Source organism: Saccopteryx leptura, chromosome 3 (genome assembly GCF_036850995.1).
Source record: "Saccopteryx leptura isolate mSacLep1 chromosome 3, mSacLep1_pri_phased_curated, whole genome shotgun sequence".
NCBI lineage: Eukaryota > Metazoa > Chordata > Mammalia > Chiroptera > Emballonuridae > Saccopteryx > Saccopteryx leptura.
In genome coordinates this window covers 279,911,075-279,932,200 of record NC_089505.1, presented here as the reverse complement: position 1 = coordinate 279,932,200, position 21,126 = coordinate 279,911,075, and the positions used below count along the sequence as shown (strand labels likewise).

Here is a 21,126-nt window from a genome sequence, read left to right as displayed (position 1 = left end):
ATTTTGGAAATCACAGATTAACTACTCACAAACAACCCCAAAGGTCCAAAACAGTCAGCAAAGTTCATTTTACTAAGGCACCAACCTGAATACCAGTTTCAAACATGGTATGTAAGGACCAGGCACTGAGCTGGTCAGTAGGTCTTGCCCACCCCGACATCTGAACCTCAATCCAGCTTTCTTACCTCTGTGTAGTCTCAAATACCCATTTTATAGGCGAAAGTATACATTAGTGCAATATTTGCAAATTTGGGAAAACCAAAAAATTCTTAAATTAAAAATTGAAAAACACGGCCCTGGCCTGTTGGCTCAGCGGTAGAGCGTCGGCCTGGTGTGCGGGGGACCTGGGTTCGATTCCCGGCCAGGGCACATAGGAGAAGCGCCCATTTGCTTCTCCACCCTCCCCCTTCCTTCCTCTCTGTCTCTCTCTTCCCCTCCCGCAGCCAAGGCTCCATTGGAGCAAAGATGGCCCGGGCGCTGGGGATGGCTCCTTGGCCTCTGCCCCAGGCGCTAGAGTGGCTCTGGTCGCGGCAGAGCGACACCCCGGAGCGGCAGAGCATCGCCCCCTGGTGGGCAGAGCGTCGCCCCTGGTGGGCGTGCCGGGTGGATCCCGGTTGGGCGCATGCGGGAGTCTGTCTGACTGTCTCTCCCCATTTCCAGCTTCAGAAAATACAAAAAATAAATAAAAAATTGAAAAACACAAAATTTGCATATCAATACTGATTAACCTGACCAGGTGCTGGCGCAGTGAATAGAGCATGGGCCTGGGATGCTGAAGACCCAGGTTTGAGACCCTGAGGTCGCCAGCTTGAGTGCGGGCTCATCTGGTTTGAGCAAGGCTCACCAGCTTAAGCCCAAGGTTGCTGGCTCAAGCAAGGGGTCACTCAGTTTGCTGTAGCCCCCTGGTCAAGGCACATATGAGAAGGCAATCAATGAACAACTAAGGTGCCGCAACAAAAAACTGATGCTTCTCATCTCTCTCCCTTCCTGTCTGTCCCTATCTGTCCCTCTCTCTGTCACAAAAAGAAAACAAAAAAAACTGATTAAGCTTAAAGTTTATATATTCATGTATAAAATATGCAAACAGAAGAGTAATTTTAAGAGTACAGAATTATTTACACTATAAATTTAAGTGTATAATAAAATCTAGAAGCTTAGAACTGTACTCTTTGTGATGAAGCTAAAATTATGAAAAGAATTTTGGGGGAAATTCTTACTAATATTTAATAAAAAATAAAATCTACTATAAGGGGAAAAAGTTAATATGAAAAGAAAAAGAAATTCAATTCAGCTTTTTCACAGCAACAGTATAATAACATGAGATAAATTATTCTGACTTGAAAATACAAAACAAAAATAATCTCCTAAAAATACATGCTTGTCCTCTCTAGTCTGACCATGGGTTACTTACTGTCTGAGCAGTTGCCGACCCTGTTTCCACATTAATTGGCTGTTTTGCTGTGGCTGCACTTCTGTTTCATTACCTTCATCTAGAAAACATTAAATCATAATAAAAATGACTTGTTACATACATTAAAAGATCTCAATTCATAAAAAAATATACCCAAAATTTTATAAAATTAAGAATATGTAAAACTGCACAGTAAGATATGTTTTAGGACAATGTAAAATCTGTTTTTAAGTCAAATTTCCATAACAAAACACCAAATTCATTATTGTTACTTGATTCTCCTCAGAGTTATAGAAGTAAAATAGAGACATTTTCAAAATCTTTAGGCAGCCTGAGAATTTTCCTCCAGGATGAAGACGTATCCAAATCAAGTCACACAATGAGAGTCCAATAAAAGCATTATTAAGCACCAAATCAGAATTAGAACAAAATACCCAGGAATAATGGTTTTTAAAAGAACTAGTTTGATTAAAGATTAGATAGGAAATAGTGTCCATCCACACCTGTTTCCTTCACTAGTTATTAAATGAAAACCTCAGGACCTGGCTGGATGGCTCAGTTGTTTACAGTATCATCCCAATATGTCAAGGTTGAGGGTTTGATCCCTGGTCAGGGCACATATAAGAATCAACCAATGGGCCCTGGCCGGTTGGCTCAGCAGTAGAGCGTCGGCTTGGCGTGTGGGGGACCCGGGTTCGATTCCCGGCCAGGGCACATAGGAGAAGTGCCCATTTGCTTCTCCACCCCCCCTCCTTCCTCTCTGTCTTTCTCTTCCCCTCCCGCAGCCAAGGCTCCATTGGAGCAAAGATGGCCCGGGCGCTGGGGATGGCTCCTTGGCCTCTGCCCCAGGCGCTGGAGTGGCTCTGGTCGCGGCACAGCGACGCCCCGGAGGGGCAGAGCATCGCCCCTGGTGGGCGTGCCAGGTGGATCCCGGTCAGGCACATGTGGGAGTCTGTCTCTCCCCGTTTCCAGCTTCGGAGAAATGCAAAAAAGAATTAAAAAAAACAAAAGGAAAGAAAAAAGAATCAACCAATGAATGCATAAATAAGTGGAACAACAAATTGATATTTCTCTCTCTCTCCCCCCCCCTTCCTCTCTAAAATCAATAAATTAAATTTCAAAAATAAAAATAAGTGAAAACCGAGTATTCTTTCTAAGATGTTCTTTGAATGAAAATCTCATAGGCCTTTTAAAGCTTTAAGTTCATCATTTGGTAGAAGCTGAATACTTTCAAGAAGGTGGTAAAATAAAAAGAGCCTTCTAAGTCTGGACTAAAGAATTTCCAAACTACACTATGGCTGTACTTTAAAAATACAAAAATTTCACACTCTTCATCAGTCCTTGATCAAACTATAAGAAACTGTGATCTTTATAGGGTTATTTATTTATTCAAGTGAAGATACAAGACTGGAAATATTTGTTTTATGATGTCTGATATCACACATTTACTGTGTTACAGACGTGTTAAAAATGTATATTTTCTCTTTTAATCTTTAAAACTCAAAAGATAGGTGTTATTACTAGCCTCATTTTAAAGATGAGAAATATGAGTTTTACAGCTTAATTATAAGTTTTCTAAGTTAGAAACAGTTACAAGTTTTGAAGTCATGTCGACTCCAAAGCTCACCTATTTTCCTCCACATGCTACCTCTACAATGGTAAGAAATTAAAGAAATGTGTAAGTAAAAAAATTAATCTGGCACTTTCATTTTTTCCCTAAAATAACTAGACAACGCTCTGGATACACCAAAGAAATAGCAGCAGAGTAGATGGAGGACGGGTCGGGGGATTGTTAACTCACAAAGGAAAATTGCTTTGGAATAACCTCAGAGGGTATACTTTCTTTTTTTAAAAAAAAAGGCAAAAACAAAGGTCTCAGTACTAAGGAAAAATGATATATCTCATTCCACGACCCATAAATTCAGGAAGTGTGTATTTAACACAGCATGTTCCAGTATGTCCCCTTCTTAAGTCAAGTCAGTAACCTGTACTTGCCAACTAAAAACATTTAAACTGACATTTCAAAAAACTAAAAATTTAGATGTTAAAGAACTTCTGAGGTCATCTAATTTCCCAACAGAAAAGGCCTAAATCCTTCTTATACCATCCTCCGATATACTTAACTCCTCTGCCTACTCTGGCAGCTAGTGATGTGATACAGCCAGTCAATGGAATACTACTTAATTGGAGCAAGAAATAAAATCCAGATACAGACCCATATGAATTTCAAATGCATTATGCCAAGTGAGAGAAGCTAGAATCAGAAGGCTACATTCTGTATGAGTCTGGAATTCATATACTTATTGGAAAAAAGCGTAACTACAGAAACAGAAAACAGATTAATGGTTGCCAGATTAGACTGGAAAGGGAGGGGTTGATTTTTTTAAAAAAAGGGTAGTAGTAACAAGACTGGATGTTTTTGTGAAAATACTAAAAAGGTGAATTTTATTGTATGGAAATTATACCTTAATAAAAAATAAAATAAACCAAATCAAATAAGACTATATCCTCAAACTCTTATTTTAAAAAGTATATTGCTATACTGAGATAAAATCTGACTCCCTGGGTAATATTTGACATTTACATTATCAACCAAAAAAAGTCTGAGGTTTAAAGAAAAGAAAAGAAAAAAAAACCCCTTGCACATGTGGACTTGATTTTCCCCACACTTCCTTATCTCACCTCACAGTCCTCTCAACAGTAAGTAGTCATCCACTATCAGAGTCATTTTTACCTTATCAAGTTAAAAAGTGACATTATACAAAAGTGAGGATTTAAAGTGGATAAGAGTTATTTATCTTGGTAATATTAAAAGTATTTGATACCTCAAGTTAGGTTGGAGTAACAAGGATTCAATTTACCCTCCTGCTTAAAACAGGTATAAAACAAATAGATGAGCCTGACCTGTGGTGGCGCAGTGGATAAAGCATCGACCTGGAAATGCTGAGGTCGCCGGTTCGAAACCCTGGGCTTGCCTGGTCAAGGCACATATGGGAGTTGATGCTTCCAGCTCCTCCCCCCCTTCTCTCTCTCTGTCTCTCCTCTCTCTCTCTGTCTCTCCCTCTCCTCTCTAAAATGAATAAATAAAAAATTTAAAAAAAAACAACAAAAAAAAAAACAAAAAAAAACAAATAGATGAAACAATGGTAAGGCACTTGACAGCACACAACAAAGGAGAGTGATCCCTGAGAGATAGATGCCTGGTGATAGCGAGGAAAACAGGTGAGCCCTGTAATTGTTCCAGTTTACTGCCTAGAGCAGTGGTTCTCAAACTTTTTGAAGTAGGGGCGCATTTAAAATCCTACAAATAATTGTAGGCGCACTATATACAAATTTCTGAGAAATATGTTATAATAATTAAGTCAAATATTAAAAATATATATATAAAGTCCAAGCGTGCTTTTAAGGTAATTAAACAAAATACAACAAAATTTATTCTGACATTAAAATGCATTTTTATGTTATATTTTTTTGAGTTATGCTTTTTAGAATTTGTAAAAAAGAGGGGTTAAAAAATTTAAAAATGAGGCCCTGGCCAGTTGGCTCAGTGGTAGAGCGTCGGCCTGGCGTGCAGGGCTCCCGGGTTCGATTCCCGGCCAGGGCACATGGGAGAAGCGCCCATCTGCTTCTCCACCCCTCCACCCCTCCTTCCTCTCTGTCTCTCTCTTCCCCTCCCGCAGCCAAGGCTCCATTGGAGCAAAGATGACCCCGGGCGCTGGGGATGGCTCCTTGGCCTCTGCCCCAGGCGCTGGAGTGGCTCTGGTCCCGACAGAGCGATGCGCCCTGGAGGGGCAGAGCATCGCCCCCTGGTGGGCAGACCGTCGCCCCCTGGTGGGCGTGCCGGGTGGATCCTGGTCGGGCGCATGCGGGAGTCTGTCTGTCTCTCCCCGTTTCCAGCTTCAGAAAAATACAAAAAAAAAAAAATTAAAAATGACAAAAATGTTATTTTTTTATATATATAGATATATTCTTAGTAAGATTTAGTAAATTTGGCAGGTCCCGGGGTGAATGTGTTAAGTTTTTTCATTCTTGTGTTTATGAGAAACATGAGCCTGATATGTCCTAGCGATTTCTTCAATGTTTGGGCATATATTTGAAAAGCAAACTCTCATTTCCTCATCAATACACTGAAAAATTCTTCTCTTTTTACTCTTAATTTACACCAAACAAAGGATAGAAGAAACTTGCCTCCAGTCTTTGCGGGGAACATGGGGGTAGTGTAAACAATCCAGCTTCACAGTTTAACAGCCTTTTGCAACCTAATCAGGCAAGTGAGGTGGCGGGTTGGGCAGACTGTCAGCTTACAGCCAATTTCCCACACCTCTGTCCCCCCAAAATCTAAATTCCAAAAACCTTGTTGGTTTTTTGGTACCCAACAGACACATATTTCTCTGGAAAACCATAGGGCGCACCTGGAAATCTTCTAGGGCGCACCAGTGCGCCCTGTCGTACACTTTGAGAACCACTGGCCTAGACAGATTTTCCAGATCACAGCATAAGGAGGGGGAACAAAACCATGCCAGAAGAAAGAATGGCTGAAAAGTGCCAAATTTCATGAAAACTATGAACTCATAGATCCAAGAAACTTGACAAATCCCAAACCTCAAGCACAAGAGATATTGGGGGTGGGGGCCCAAACCACATCAAATAAAATTGATTAAAACAAATTAAAGATAAAGAGAAAATTTTTAAGCCTGAACAGGTGGCAGTGCCGTGGATAGAGGGTTGGACCGGGACATGGAGGTCCTAGGCTCAAAACTCCGAGGTCGTCGGCTTGAGGGCAGGCTCATCTGGCTTGAGCGCGGGTTTGCCAGCTTGAGTGTGGGGTCATAGACATGATGACCCCATGGTCACTGGCTTGAGCCCAAAGAGGTCACTGGCTTGAGCCCAAAGAGGTCACTGGCTTGAAGCCCAAGGTCACTGGCTTGAGCAAGGGGTCACTCGCCACTCACTCTGCTACAGCGCCTTCCATCAAGGCACACATGAGAAGGCAATCAATGAACAACTAAGGAGACTAAGGAGCTGCAACAAAGAATTGCTTCTTCTCATCTCTCTCCCTTCCTTCCTGTCTGTCTGTCCCTATCTGTCCCTCTCTCTGTCTCTGTCACAAAAAAAAAAAAAAAAAAGAGAGAGAGAGAGAGAGAGAGAAATCCTAAATGCTCTGAGCCGGGCTCCCATGCTTCAGTGCAGTTAATATTCATGTGGGTGATCCACTTCCCACCCTCTCTAGCTGTCAGACCCTAGACCTTGTCATGATGAAGAACTGTCACAAATGCAAACTCACTTTCTGAGCATATCCTTCAAGTTCAAGATTCCCAATTCACTATTTCTTTGATTTAGCTGGGACTTTAGACCAGAGGCCAGCGAATTACAGCACGTGGGCCAAATCTGGCCTGCCACACTCATTCATTTATATGTTGTAGATGCTTTCATGTTACGACAGCAGAGTAGCTGCAACAGCAAGTGTATGGCCTACAAAACCCAAATAGTACTATCTGGCCTCAGAAAAAATTTCCTGACCTGCTCTAGATCATAGCCTATTCCCTTATCCTTATTCTTGCCCATTTAGGCTCCTTTTGTCTTCACTTCCTCTCCTCTGGAGTTTTAACTCACAATCTATCACTTTAACTATTCTTTCACCAATGTTCTCAATTTTCTTGTTCCCTTGTTTCTCCATAAATTCAATGAATTCAACTATTAACTATTTTCTCTCCATTTAACAAGTGTACAGATCAGTGCTCCTATACAAACTCATGGTTACACACATCAACCAGACCCTTAGCTTTTCTGAATGCTACCATTTCTTAGTCAGTTTGCTCTCCTGTTCATTATAAACCTTCTCTACATTTTTTTTTTATCTCTTGTGCACTCTTAGCAGATAATCCTGTCTCATACATAAAGCTATCATATTAAATACCCACCACCAAACTGAAACTCAAACCTCCAAATCTATCACCTAACTTCCTATATTCTCTCTTGGTAACAACAAAAGACACACTCCTCCTACCATTCTCTGGCTATGTTCAGAATCCAATCTCTATCACTTCTTCAGATCCCTTCCTATTTTGCATATCTCTACTTTCTCCCTTTTATGTGCTCCTCCTCTAAGAAACGCATCACACAGGCGCCATGCGCACATGCACACTTCCTTGACCTCTTCCGTCTTCTCAGCTATTGCCTCCTAATCCCTCTTTCGCCTCCACAACCTATGCTTCCTGAAAGTTCCCTCAGTCTTCACTTTCCACTCATGTCTATGTTTCTGTCCTCATCTCTCTCCTAAAACTGCTTGCAATAAAGTTCTCAGTGACCTGTTTGTCACTAAATCCCTAAGCTATTCTTCAACCCTCTGGAAATTCATCAGTAATTCTAAAGGGACCTTACTTCTGAAAACTGTCTCTTTTTTGGTTTCCATTAGTTCCCACCTACCATAAGACAACCCTTTTGAGATCAGGTTTCTACTTTTCAACCCAGTTTTTAAAAGTCATCATTCCTCAGGGTTCCATTTTAGGTTCTCTTCTCACTCTGATAAGCTCCCTAGGTGAGCCTTCAACTCCAATGGCCTTGACTGCCATCAGCACTATATGGTGCTGCCTCTCGGATATGCATTTCAAACCCATCACCCCGGCCTGAGTTCCAAACCCACTCACCTGTCTACTAGCCATGTTGACTTGCTTGCCTAACAAGTAAAGCCAGAAGTGAACCCATCATCTTCCAGACCTGCTTCTAGTCTAGTTCTTTAAACTGGAAATGTAGGAGTCATCTTTGATGCTCCTTTTTTTCATCCACTACATCTAAACAAGAATTAATTCCTTTCCAGTCTACCTGAATCATTACCAGCTAGAAGCAGCGGTCATTGGGACTTGGACATGAGCTGCAAAGTATAGAATGGTGACAACAATTCCAGTGCCATGCGGACTTTTCCTGTGGGGAACTTTCCTGGACTCCTGCTCCCTGTGACAGCTCCTAACAGACTGAACTGTGGTTGGGTTGCATTTTTCAGGGATTTGGCATGGTGATGGGGCCAACTTGGACTTGGTGAACATGTTAAGGACACTACTCTTTTATGGATTCTTGCTGTATTGGCCAAGAGTTGGCTTAAAGGCTTTTAATCACTGTAAAAAAAAATAGAGGACTGGATGAAGAAGATGGGGCACATATACACCATGGTATACTATTCAGCTAGGAGAAATGATGACATCGGATCACTTACAGCAGAATGGTGGAGTCTTGGTAGCATTGTGCGGGGGTGAAATAAGCGAATCAGAAAAAAACAGGAACTGCAGGATTCCATACATTGGTGGGACATAAAAGCGAGACTAAGAGGCATGGACAGGAGTGTGGTGGTTAGGGGGGGGGGAGGGAGAGGGGGCGGGGGAGGGGTACAGAGAGAACTGAATGGTGGGTGGCGGAGGACGATCTCTCTTCGGGTGATGGGTATGCAACAGAACTAAATGACAAGATAACCTGGAATGTTTCCTTTGAATGTATGTACCCTGATTTATTGATGTCACCCCATTAAAATAAAAATTTATTTATAAAATAATAATAATAATAATTTGGACATATTTGTGTAGGCAAAAAAAAAAAAAAAAAAAAAAAAAAAAAAAAAAAGAATTAATTCCTGCAGATTTACTTCCTAAATATCTTCTGAACATACCCAGTTCTCCTCAATGCCGTCGTTAGTACCCTAATCAAGGTAACCTTCCACATCTACCCAGACGGCTATTAACAGTCCCATTTCCAATTTTGCTATTCTCTAATCCATCTTCCAGAAAAAAAGAGCAAATTTGATCACAAGAGTCCTCATTTCTGCCCTGGCCAGTTGGCTCAGTGGTAGAGCGTCAGCCTGGCGTGCAGAAGTCCCGGGTTCGATTCCCGGCCAGGGCACACAGGAGAAGCGCCCATCTACTTCTCCACCCCTCCCCCCTCTCCTTCCTCTCTGTCTCTCTCTTCCCCTCCCGCAGCCGAGGCTCCATTGGAGCAAAGATGGCCCAGGCGCTAGGGATGGCTCCTTGGCCTCTGCCCCAGGCGCTGGAGTGGCTCTGGTTGTCTGGTCGCGGCAGAGCGACGCCCCGGAGGGGCAGAGCATTGCCCCCTGGTGGGCATGCCAGGTGGATCCCTGTCGGGCGCATGTGGGAGTCTGTCTGATTGTCTCTCCCCGTTTCCAGCTTCAGAAAAATACAGAAAAAATAAATAAAATAAAAATAAAAAGAGTCCTCATTTAGTCCTTTGAATGCCTTCTCGTAACTCGAATGATAAAGTGCAAACTTCTTAACATACTTTACAAGACCTTGTAACATATTTACCATCTGTTCTCCTGGCTAACTCTCTAGCTGCTTCTATAAACACTCATCCCTCCCTCTCAATACCAGCCAGTTATTTCATTTCTCAAATGTGCCATATTCTTATCTCTGAAGTTTTATTGCTAATACTTGGCCTTTCTCCCACCCTTCACCTAACAAATAGTTCACTTCCTCTAACTCTTACTTGTCCTTCAGGTGTCAACTTTAAACATCACTTCCTGCAATAAGCCTTCCTTGACCACTTAAGACTAGATTTGATTCCCTATGACTGTGCTGTTACACAAAACCTATTACCTTCCCCATCACACATAGCATTTTACTGCAGTCAATTTTTTCTTTTCCCTGTAAAAATCCAACAGGCAGAAGCACAAACATCTGCACTGCACAGCAGTGGTTCTGGTCCAGCATAGTCTTAGAGGCCATTCTTGGAGGAAATTGTGCCATTGGTTAATTAAGACTTTCCACCATTAAATCTGAGGTCCTACCAACAGCACAAAACGTCTTTTTTGTGAACCAGCCAAGAATCTTCACAGCGTTTTCAGTATAACTTTTTTTATGAGTTACTGTTCTCGAAGCCTCCCTAAATTGCTTAAGAATTCAGCTTTGGCCTGACCGGGCGGTGGCGCAGCGGATAGAGCCTCGGACTGGGATGCGGAAGACGAAGGTTTGAGACCCCAAGGTCGCCAGCTTGAGTGAGGGCTCATCTGGTTTGAGCAAAAGCTCACCAACTTGAGCCCAAGGTCGCTGGCTCAAGCAAGGGGTTACTTGGTCTGCTGAAGGCCTGCAGTCAAGGCACGTATGAGAAGGCAATCAATGAACAATTAAGGTGTCACAGTGCGCAATGAAAAACTAATTATTGATGTTTCTCATCTCTCCGTTCTTGTCTGTCTATCCCTCTCTCTCTCTCTGTCTCTGTAAAAAAAATAAAAAAAATAAAAAGAATTCAGCTTTGAAATATAGGCTGCTTTGTTTGTGACTGAGTGTGGGTGTGTACACACACACACACACACACACACACACGTGCGCTCACACACACTCTCACACAGAGATTTCCATATGTAACCTTATCAGGCTTTGTGCACAAATACATCTTTTAATTCGAGTGCACCTTTCTAAAGAAAGAGCCTCTTAGCAGAGTGTCGAGTGCACAGTCAGCCCTCAACCAAAAACTTTGTAAGAGATAATTTGGTGGACCAAATGTAGGCACAAGTTCTCAGATTCCCTCGCAAGGCAGCTTTTATTTTTCTCATTGATTAAGAGTTTCTTCCTTGTTTATTTTGATTTGAGAATTTAGTTCACAGGAAAAAAAGTACCCCACTATGAAGAATTATGAAAACATGGCCAAATTGTTGCGATTGTCTTCAATTTCATACTCTTTTGAAGGAATGCTTAACTGGAAAATTTGTCAGACAACTAACCACACTCAACTATGAAATGCCTCCTTCTTTGCATTTATAGGGATTGAAATTTCATCTTTTGAAATTAGCATAGTGTATCATTTTCTAAGGGGGCCAGTTCTTCACTACAAGGGAAGTGAAGTATCTCTTGACTACAACAGGAATAAAATTAAATATATGCAGATCAATTAAAAAAATCCAATAGGGCATTATCATCTTATTCACAAAATATGGAGCTGGGTCTGACAAGTATCACATATTTAATATTTGTAAAATAAATAGGTAGTCTGAAAGATCAACAGATGGAATGATGCCAGGTATTAACTAGGTACTGTACACTAAGAAAATAAACCTAAGAGTTAGGAGTTAATTCCAGTTTTTCCCAGGTTACTGATAAGGAACGGAGCAACCTCAGAGAAATTAGATCATATATTGGGCATTTCAAATGTTAGGGCAGAGTCAAACTTACATGTGTCTGATTTTAAAGCCCAAACTTTTACCACCAAACCATATTGTTTACTTATTTTGTGTGTATTGCAATTAGGTCTTTATACTTCTAAACTGATATCTAAAAATTAGAAGATAAATTTTAAATGTAAAATTACTGATTAAAATCACTCCTTTGAATTGGGCAATAGACTTTAATTTTAGGACAGCCTTTAACAAGTAGCCAGGATATAAAAGAAAATATGCTTTTGCCTTTTTAAAAATTTAAGTCCATTTCAAGTTTTTTAAAAAAAGAGATAAAGTTAAAAGAACATTTAAAAAAAAAAAGAAAAAATTTGCCAATGATCAGGTATTCAATATTCAACTGTGGAAACATATTAATAACATTACTATAATGAACTATATATAAAATCAGCAGCACACTTAGAACTTACTTTGTAAAGTTCTTTTATACACTGTCAAATAGAGAAGCAGTGTGGTAAAATGGGAAGAATATTGTGAAGATAGTAGCCGCGGGTGGCCTGTGCAGGTTCGCATTTGATTTGAATAGTCGGTAATGGAACAACAAAGCCAAGAACTGGTGGGCCATTACCTTTAATCCTAGCTTGTACTCAGCGGGCAAGAAATACACACAGTGGGAAAACACTTCCCTTTCCATTCAGAGTTCCCAAAACCACTGACTTATCCAAGTTTCCTAGAATCAAAGGTGTCTACCTCACCAGCCTTATTCACCTCTGTTCCCCATCTCCTTCTCTCTGCACAAACTCTGCACTAACTGGCTTCTCTTTCAGCACTCCGCCATCATGGCTGCTTCTCCTCTCCTCCACGTCGCCTTTCTCTGCTCTCTTCCAGCATGGGCTCCTCTGCCCCATTTTATAGTGTAGAAATCAAAACCCTTAATCCAATATACAAACAAGGAAGTCTCTGATACAAAGTCACTTAGGGTGGGAAAGGCTTAATCTTAAAACTAAGCCTTAGGCCAGGGATCCCCAAACTACGGCCCGCGGGCCGCATGCAGCCCCCTGAGGCCATTTATCCGGCCCCCACCGCACTTCCAGAAGAGGCACCTCTTTCATTGGTGGTCCGTGAGAGGAGCATAGTTCCCATTGAAATACTGGTCAGTTTGTTGATTTAAATTTACTTATTCTTTATTTTCAATATTGTATTTGTTCCCATTTTGTTTTTTTACTTTAAAATAAGATATGTGCAGTGTGCATAGGGATTTGTTCATAGTTTTTTTTATAGTCCGGCCCTCCAATGGTCTGAGGGACAGTGAACTGGCCCCCTGTGTAAAACGTTTGGGGACCTCTGCCTTAGGCTATAATGACCCTGCCTGCTTACAGCCTGTCCCCCACACCCAATGTATATCATATTTACAAACTTATTTAACCAACAAATATGAATTTCGGAGTCAGACTAACCTGGGCTCAGATCCATATTCCCATTACTAAATAATTGTCTGACCTTGGGCAAATTTCTCCACTTCTCTAAATTTAAATTTTACATAGATAAAATGAGGATGATACTGTCTTTATTAAGTAACTCTCTTAAGAATTACAGTTAATATACGTAAAGCCCCTAGTATAGGGCAGCTATTTCAGTGAATGATATAAATAATAGTTGGTATCTTCAGATATTTGATCCAAAAATTTAACCAGAAATTATGTCAAAAACACACTTACCTAAACATGGCAATAACTTTTGAACAACTTTTCTTACTTCCCCTTTCACCTACTAATAAGTAAATTATATCTATACTCCTTAATATGTGGTTGTTTATAAGTAAGTATTACTTTTGTATTATTTGGTGGGGTGAAGAGCAAGGTAGGAGAAGGAAAAAGGAGAAATAACAAAAGATAATGTTTCAGCTGTTAAAAGATGATCTGGTTACAGAACCTGCTGTGGGTCAGAAAGTCCAAAACCATTTTGTACCTGAAACTGAGAGATTAGGTTTATGGGACAAGAAATTCCCCTGTACTTAAAAAAAAAAAAATCTCTTACCTCTTTCTCTCAAGATTTCAAGAACATGATGTACTTTGTACTGCATATCTCAAAGATCCCATTAACACTGGGGAGACCCAGCAAGAATCGGTTGTTAGCGCAAGTTACCCATGAACTCTGATCCTTCCAGTAAGTGTAGAACATAAGTAGAAAATGAGGAACTAAAGACAGGGGTAGGGGATAAGGGAAGGAAGGTGATGGGAAATGATCTACATAACACTGTGTGATTAGTGCCAAAAGATAAGTAGGTCAGAAAAAATAACTAATATGCAAATAACAAGAAATTCACTTGCAATTATAAATATTGTTGCTACAAAATACTAGATATTAACTTCTTTTTAATCACTTGAACTTCCTTTAAAATTAGCTTACCAGAATCATAGCTTGGAGGCTTCATATCTCCCTGATTCAGTTCTGTCCCATATTTCAACTTGTGGTATTTGGCTCTAACAAAGAAATGAGAAAATACAAACCATCTTAAAACATATTTAAATAAACTTTAGATATATAATAGGAGTAATCATCAGTAGTCAGTCGTCCTAGCTAACTTTCAAAGGCTCATAACCTTCCAAGGTGTCAGTTATAATACAAAAGTGTTCACCATTATAATTTTGTTGTTATACAATCAAGTGCTATTTATAACAAAGGACTATCAGCTTCTTGGCCTTTTGCCTAAGATCAAGTATAACAAATAAAGGACTAACACTGGGAAACATACATCTTTTTTCTATAGCTACTAATGAATCATATTAACATCCTAGTTTTTGTTATATTTACATTTTCTTGATGAGTGCTATAGGACAATTCCATTATCAAAAACAGTAGAAAAGCCTGACCAGGCAGTGGCGCAGTGGTTAGAGCGTCGGACTGGGATGCAGAGGACCCAGGTTCGAGACCCCGAGGTCGTCAGCTTGAACGCAGGCTCATCTGGTTTGAGGAAAGCTCACCAGCTTGGACCCAAGGTCGCTGGCTGGAGCAAGGGGTTACTTGGTCTGCTGAAGGCCCACGGTCAAGGCACATATGAGAAAGCAATCAATGAACAACTAAGGTGTCACAACGAATAACTGATGATTGATGCTTCTCATCTCTCTCCATTTCTGTCTGTCCCTATCTATCCCTCTCTCTGACTCTGGCTCTGTAAAAAAATAGTAACAAACAAAAAACTAGATAAGTTTGGATTGTAAAATAAACTCGTAAAAGACCAACCTTTCTCAAAATTGAGTTTTTTTAAAAGAAAAAATCATCTGTAATACTTTGTGCCTTGTCAGGCAATTATGATTTACCAAGTATGCATTATACTGAACAATCCAAAGGAGGGAAGGGGAACCAGCCCAAATCATGAATGTTGAGTAAGATGTTCCATCAGGAATAATTTTTTTACTAGTGAAATTATCCTTTGGTTTTTCAAAAAGAACTCAGGAAGAACTGTGAACAGGAATTCTTGTCTATATCCTTTTAAAAGCTATACAAATGTTATTATTTCTGGTTAATCTGACTTAACCTTCTCAGATTTAACCATCTGAGACCAGAAAAATAATCTAGATAAGGTAAGCAATTCTAAGCTTTACTAAAAATGGCCATACTTACTTAATGTATTTGTATATTTTGACTTGTTTGTTTTCCCAAAATAGTGAGGCCATTTACAATAAATATTCAATATAATGAGATTAGAATAATAATAACTATAATTTGAAAACCTAAGTAATAAAGAGGTAATGAAAAGGTAACATAGCCAAATTTTAAAGTTATTTTTTAATGTTAATTTTATCCTTATAAAAACTAATTGAGCACTTGCTATAAAGGTTTTATATTTCAAGGAAAGTATAAAGACAATCAAAATTTGCTCAAATGTATGAAGTACTAAAATTCTTCATATTATTTTGCAATTACAACAGAAAATTCAATGTTTTGTATAGAGGGGGCTCTTAAGAAACGTATAAAAATTACAGACAGCTGATGTTCTACTTCTTAGGGTAGGTGGTAGGCACATCCATATTTTATATATTAGTCTTTATATTTTGCATATATATATTTATATAATGTTTTGTAATAATATATACCTATTAAAAAGAAAAAAATGTTTGCTAATATGAATTGAACTCTAAGCTTAAATAAAAAAACAAAGTACAAAATACTATGTTACATATGCCATATATATTTCTGTAAAGCCAGTTGCCGCAGCCATGACTACAATCGCCCAGCCCATGCAGGTTCACACTGCATTCGGACAGACGGTAATGAAACAACAGAGCCAAGAACTGGTGGGCCATTATCTTTCATCCTAGCTTGCACTGGGTGGGCACGTAAAAACACACACTGGGCTCCAAAACCCACTCATTCAGTGCTCACAAAGCTACTGACTTATCTGAGTTTCCTAGAATCAAAGGTTTCTACCTCACCAGCCTCATTCTCCTTTGTTCCCCATCTCCTTCTCTCTGCACAAACTCTGCACTGACTGGCTTCTCCTTTAGCACTCCACCATCTTGGCTGCCTCTCCTCTCTTCCACGTGGCCTTTCTCTGCTCTCTGCTCTAATGATAATCGAACCAAGAGAGCAAGCTCCCGGTCTGCCCCACTTTATAGTGCAGAAATCAAAACCTTTAATCCAATATACAAAATAGGGAAGTATCTGATACAAAGTCCACCCCACATCAAAAAGGGTGGGAAAGGCTTAGTCCTAATACCAAGCCCCAGGCTATATCCTGCCTGCCCACAGCCTGCCCCCAACACACATGAATATCACCTGGGCGACGGGTTTCCACGTGGACAGCACCATTTTTAACAAAGTGAACATAATATATTTTATCTGCCCAACAATTTCATATGTGTTGTACATTTCTGTAAGGACACATGATACATAAGACATCAGTTAAAAAAATTTCTTTAGGTAAGACAAAGCAGTGAATGATGCACAAGGAGGCTACTTCGTACTATCTGGCTAATTAGCCATATGTGTAATATTTCTTTAAAAAAAATTTTTAGTAAGTATTTTGTCCTGAATTATTTAGAATGTTTTTTCTCTATTCCTAATGCTTTGTTTAATCAAAGACTGCATCACCATACTAAAGATTCCCTAGTTGTTCTCAATGCATTTGTAATAATATTGATTATAAGAAGGTAAAATTTATAGCTATTAAGTTGACTCAAAGTAGCAACACCTCTTCAAAGTCAAAAAAGCAATGGAAAGTAACTAGCTTGAGGACAGAGTAGAAATAGCAATAAAATTTTATAGAGTTAATTTACATATTTTTGTTATATACATATAAAGAAAAACATTTTTAAACACAAAATACCTCATTATAGTGCATTCTAGTGGTGTTAGGAAAAACTGCAAGAGTTGCAAAAAAATGGAATAGAAAATATTCTACGTGGGGCAAAAGTAGGTTTAGAGTTGTGAGTAAGCAAAACAGAGTTTATTATATTTATTAATTACTGTATTATTTTCCATGCAAACAACTGTAAATCTGCTTTTGACCCGCCCCATATGTAACAAAAGTAATAAAACACTATAAACTAATGCCTTATAAAAAAGTAAAAGATACAAAATAAGTAAAGAACTGCTGTGTTTACAAATTGTGTTCCCTTAAAAATAATCTGATTAAATCCAACATATTGAATTCTTATGACATGCCAAACACTGTCCTAGCTGCTGGAAATAACCTGCAACTGGTAATCAGTTATAAAGGTGGAGGCAAGGAGATGCCTAAGAGACAGAAATGTAAATTAATAATTATAGCACAATGTAGGATAAGAGCTAAGAGTTATATCAACTATTACAGGAACTCAGATAAAGAATTATCTCATTCTGTCAAAGGTGGTGTCAGAGACCTACCAAAAAGAAAGTAACACATTAAGATTTTAGATAAACCTCTAAACACCATTAGTTTCCTAATCAAACAAATGAGCTGATGTAGAGAGCATTTCTGTCAGAAGAAACATCTTAAAATTCCTCAGTGTAAAAAAACATAGAATTAAAAAACAACTGACCTGTGTGTGTGTGCACCATGTTTGTATGTGTATGTACAGGACTAGCAAGGGGCCTGAAGGTAAAAGGTTTTACTAAGAAGAATTCTGAAATCAGTCAGATATTTTTAAGCAGGGGTACCGCATCTCTGTTTTAGAAAATGAGTCCAATAAATATGGAGACGTTAAAGAGCTCTAATTCTCAAAGAAATGTTTTTGTATTACTTAATTTATCACATTTTAATAGTGCCATTACATTTAGAATGATTTCAAATCATTCATATGAACTTCAAAAAGGTACAAAAAACCTGACCTGTGGTGGCACAGTAGATAAAGCAGCAACTGGAATGCTGAGGTCACCAGTTCAAAACCTCAGGCTTGTCTGGTCAAAGCACATATGGGAGTTGATGCTTCCTGCCCCCCAACCCCCTACTCCCTTCTCCAAGATAAATAAACAAAATCTTTTTTTTTTCCCTGAAGTTGGAAACGGGGAGGCAGTCAGACAGACTCCCGCATGCACCCGACCGGGATCCACCCAGCATGCCCACCAGGGGGCAATGCTCTGCCCACCTGGGGCTCTGCTCTGTTGCAATCAGAGCCACTCTAGCGCCTGAGGCAGAGGCCACAGAGCCATCCTCAGCGCCCGGGCCATCTTTGCTCCAATGGAGCCTTGGCTGCAGGAGGGGAAGAGAGAGACAGAGAGGAAGGAGAGGGGGAGGGGTGGAGAAGCAGATGGATGCTTCTCCTATGTGCCCTGGCCGGAAATCGAACCCGGGACTCCTGCATGCCAGGCCAACGCTCCACCACTGAGCCAACCGGCCAGGGCCAACAAAATCTTTTTAAAAATCTTTTTTTTTTTTTTTTAATATACAAAATCAGAGACTCTTCTCCAAGAGAATCCTATTAGTTTAAAAAACAAAACAAAATTCTTCTCTAAATCAGGCCAGTTCTTTATCTCTTCTGTTCTCCAGAGTCAAACTACTTAAAAAATAAGTGACTATATCTGTCTCCACTTTATCCTTCTCATCCTGGAATCCCTGTGGATCTGGTTTATGTTCCTGCTACCTTACTAAAGCTGTTCTGGCAAGGATTCCAACAGCTCCTATTGACAAATCCAAATGACTATTTTCAGTATTCAATTTACTTGGAGTCTGTCTGGTAGCTGCAATTGTCAAACTCCCACTTTCTTTAGCTTGTTCCCCATATACTGCTCTTTCCTTGCTTCTCCCAACTACTCACTCTTTCGTTGGCTCTTCTTCCTCTGCCTTCAAACATTTCTATTTCCTGTGGTCCCTGGTGGTTCTCCTCTCTTCCCACAATATTTGCTCTTCTTGTCTCAACTATAATTTTACCAACAATATTGATGTCTACATCTCTAGTTGTGAGTCCCCTCCCATATTTGCTTTTAAACCCTTCATTCCTATCCTTTCTTTTATTCTTAATTATCGTTAATTCTTTTAATAACTTCAAAAACTCATACTTTAAGCCAGAAACCTAGGAATCATTCTTGAGTTGTCTTTCTTCCTCATTCCCTACACCCAATCATCTTCCAAACTGTATCGATTTTATTTAAAATGTTTCATAGCTGATGCTTCCTCTATTCCTGCAGCTCCTATGCTATCATTTCTCATCCTAGACTCTAAAATCTTCCTGCCTGTATTAACAGAATTTTTCAGTCCATGCCCCACATTAAGATCAGGATGATCTATATTTAAAATTTATTTCACATTATTCCATGATTAAAACCTTTTAATTGCATGACAACTAAATGCAATATGTATTCCTAGACCAGATCTTGGACCAGGAAAAGAAAGCTATGTAAGATCATTATTGGGACATTTGGTGAAAAAAAAAAATGCTACAAAGATCATCACTGAATATATGAATATAGGCTGTTAGATAATGGAACTATATAACATTCAATTTCCTTAATTTGATAATAAACTGTAATTATACAATGGAATATCCTTGCTCTTAGAAAATATACACAGCTCTGACTGGATAGCTCAGTTGGTTAGAGCATCTATATACCCTGTACATCATCCAAAGGCACAGAGGTTGCCCGTTTGATCGCCAATCAGGGCACATACAGGAACAGATCAATGTTCTTGTCTCTCTCTCCCTTATTTTCTGAAATCAGTAAATAAAAATTTTTTTTAAATAAAATAAAATAGGGCCTGGCAGGTTGCCTCAGTGGTACAGCGTCGGCCTGGCGTGCGGGAGTCCCGGGTTTGATTCCCGGCCAGGGCACACAGGAGAAGCGCCCATCTGCTTCTCCACCCCTCCCCCTCTCCTTCCTCTCTGTCTCTCTCTTCCCCTCCCGCCACAGACAAGGCTCCATTGGGGCAGCGATTGCCCGGGCACTGAGGATGGCTCTGTGGGCCTCTGCCTCAGGCGCTAGAATGGCTCTGATTGCGGCAGAGTGACACCCCAAGATGGGCAGAGCATCGCCCCCTGGTGGGCGTGCCAGGTGGATCCCGGTCAGGTGCATGTGGGAGGCTGTCTGACTGCCTCCCCATTTCCAACTTCAGAGAAATACAAAAAAGAAAAATAAATAAATTAATTAAATTAAATAAAACATACAGGCCCTGGCCAGTTGGCTCAGTGGTAGAGCATCAGCCTGGTGTGTGGAAGTCTTGGGTTCGACTCCTGGCCAGGGCACACAGGAAAAGCGCCCATCTGCTTCTCTACTCTTGCTCCTCTCCTTTCTCTCTATCTCTCTCTTCCCCTCCCGCAGCGAGGCTCCACTGGAGCCAAGTTGGCCCGGGCACTAAGGACGGCTCCATGGCCTCCACCTCAGGCACTTGAATGGCTCCTGTTGCAACGGAGCAACACCCCAGATGGGCAGAGAATCGCCTCCTAGTGGGCTTGCTGGGTGGATCCTGGTTGGGCACATGTGGGAATCTGTCTCTCTGCCTCCCCACTTCTCACTTCAGAGAAATACAAAAAAAAAAAAAAAAAAAGAAAACATACAAAGAGGAATTTAAGGGAGAAAGGACATAATGTCTGCAACTAAATAGCAAATGATTCAGAAAAAAATAAGCTATAGTGTGCATAATGAAAGTTAATATATATGCCTGACCTGTGGTGGTGCAGTGGGATAAAGTGTCGACCTGGAACACTGAGGTTGCCGGTTCGAAACCCTGAGCTTGCCTGGTCAAGGCACATATGGGAGTTGATGCTTCCTGCTCCTCCCCTTTCTCTCTCTCTCTCTCTCTCTATCCCCTCTCTCTAAAAATCAATAAATAAAATATTAAAAAAAAAAAAGAAAGTTAATATAGAAAAATGTAGTCAAATTGATGAATCTGGGTAAATGGTATATAAGTCTTGCAACTTGTATTAGTTTGAGATTTTAGAAAATTTTGAAAAATTCAATATTCCCTATTATATGCAAGATAAAAGTTTCAATTCCTTAGTTAGGCTCTCCATGATTGCTCACCAAAGCACAACTAACATCCTTCCCTCCTGTACACAGTCATTACAAATCTCTGAACACACCAAACTGCTTTATTCCATGTCAAATACCATATTCCCCCATGTATAAGACACACCCTTTTTTGAAAAATATGGAGTCTAAAAACTGGGTGTGTCTTATACAGTGGTTG

The 21,126-nt window shown here is 40.0% G+C and overlaps 1 protein-coding gene across 2 annotated transcripts in view; it reads right to left on the bottom strand.

Moving 5' to 3' along the window:
- The window catches only part of STRN (striatin), a 110,810-nt gene that overhangs the window by 55,421 nt on the left and 34,263 nt on the right, over nucleotides 1–21,126 (bottom strand). For both annotated transcript variants that reach the window (XM_066378514.1, XM_066378515.1), the window contains exons 3-4: nucleotides 13,932–14,005; nucleotides 1,412–1,490 (exon numbers count right to left, since the gene is read on the bottom strand). In XM_066378514.1, coding sequence (XP_066234611.1) covers nucleotides 1,412–1,490; nucleotides 13,932–14,005 — 153 coding nt within the window. The remainder of the gene's footprint in view (nucleotides 1–1,411; nucleotides 1,491–13,931; nucleotides 14,006–21,126) is intronic.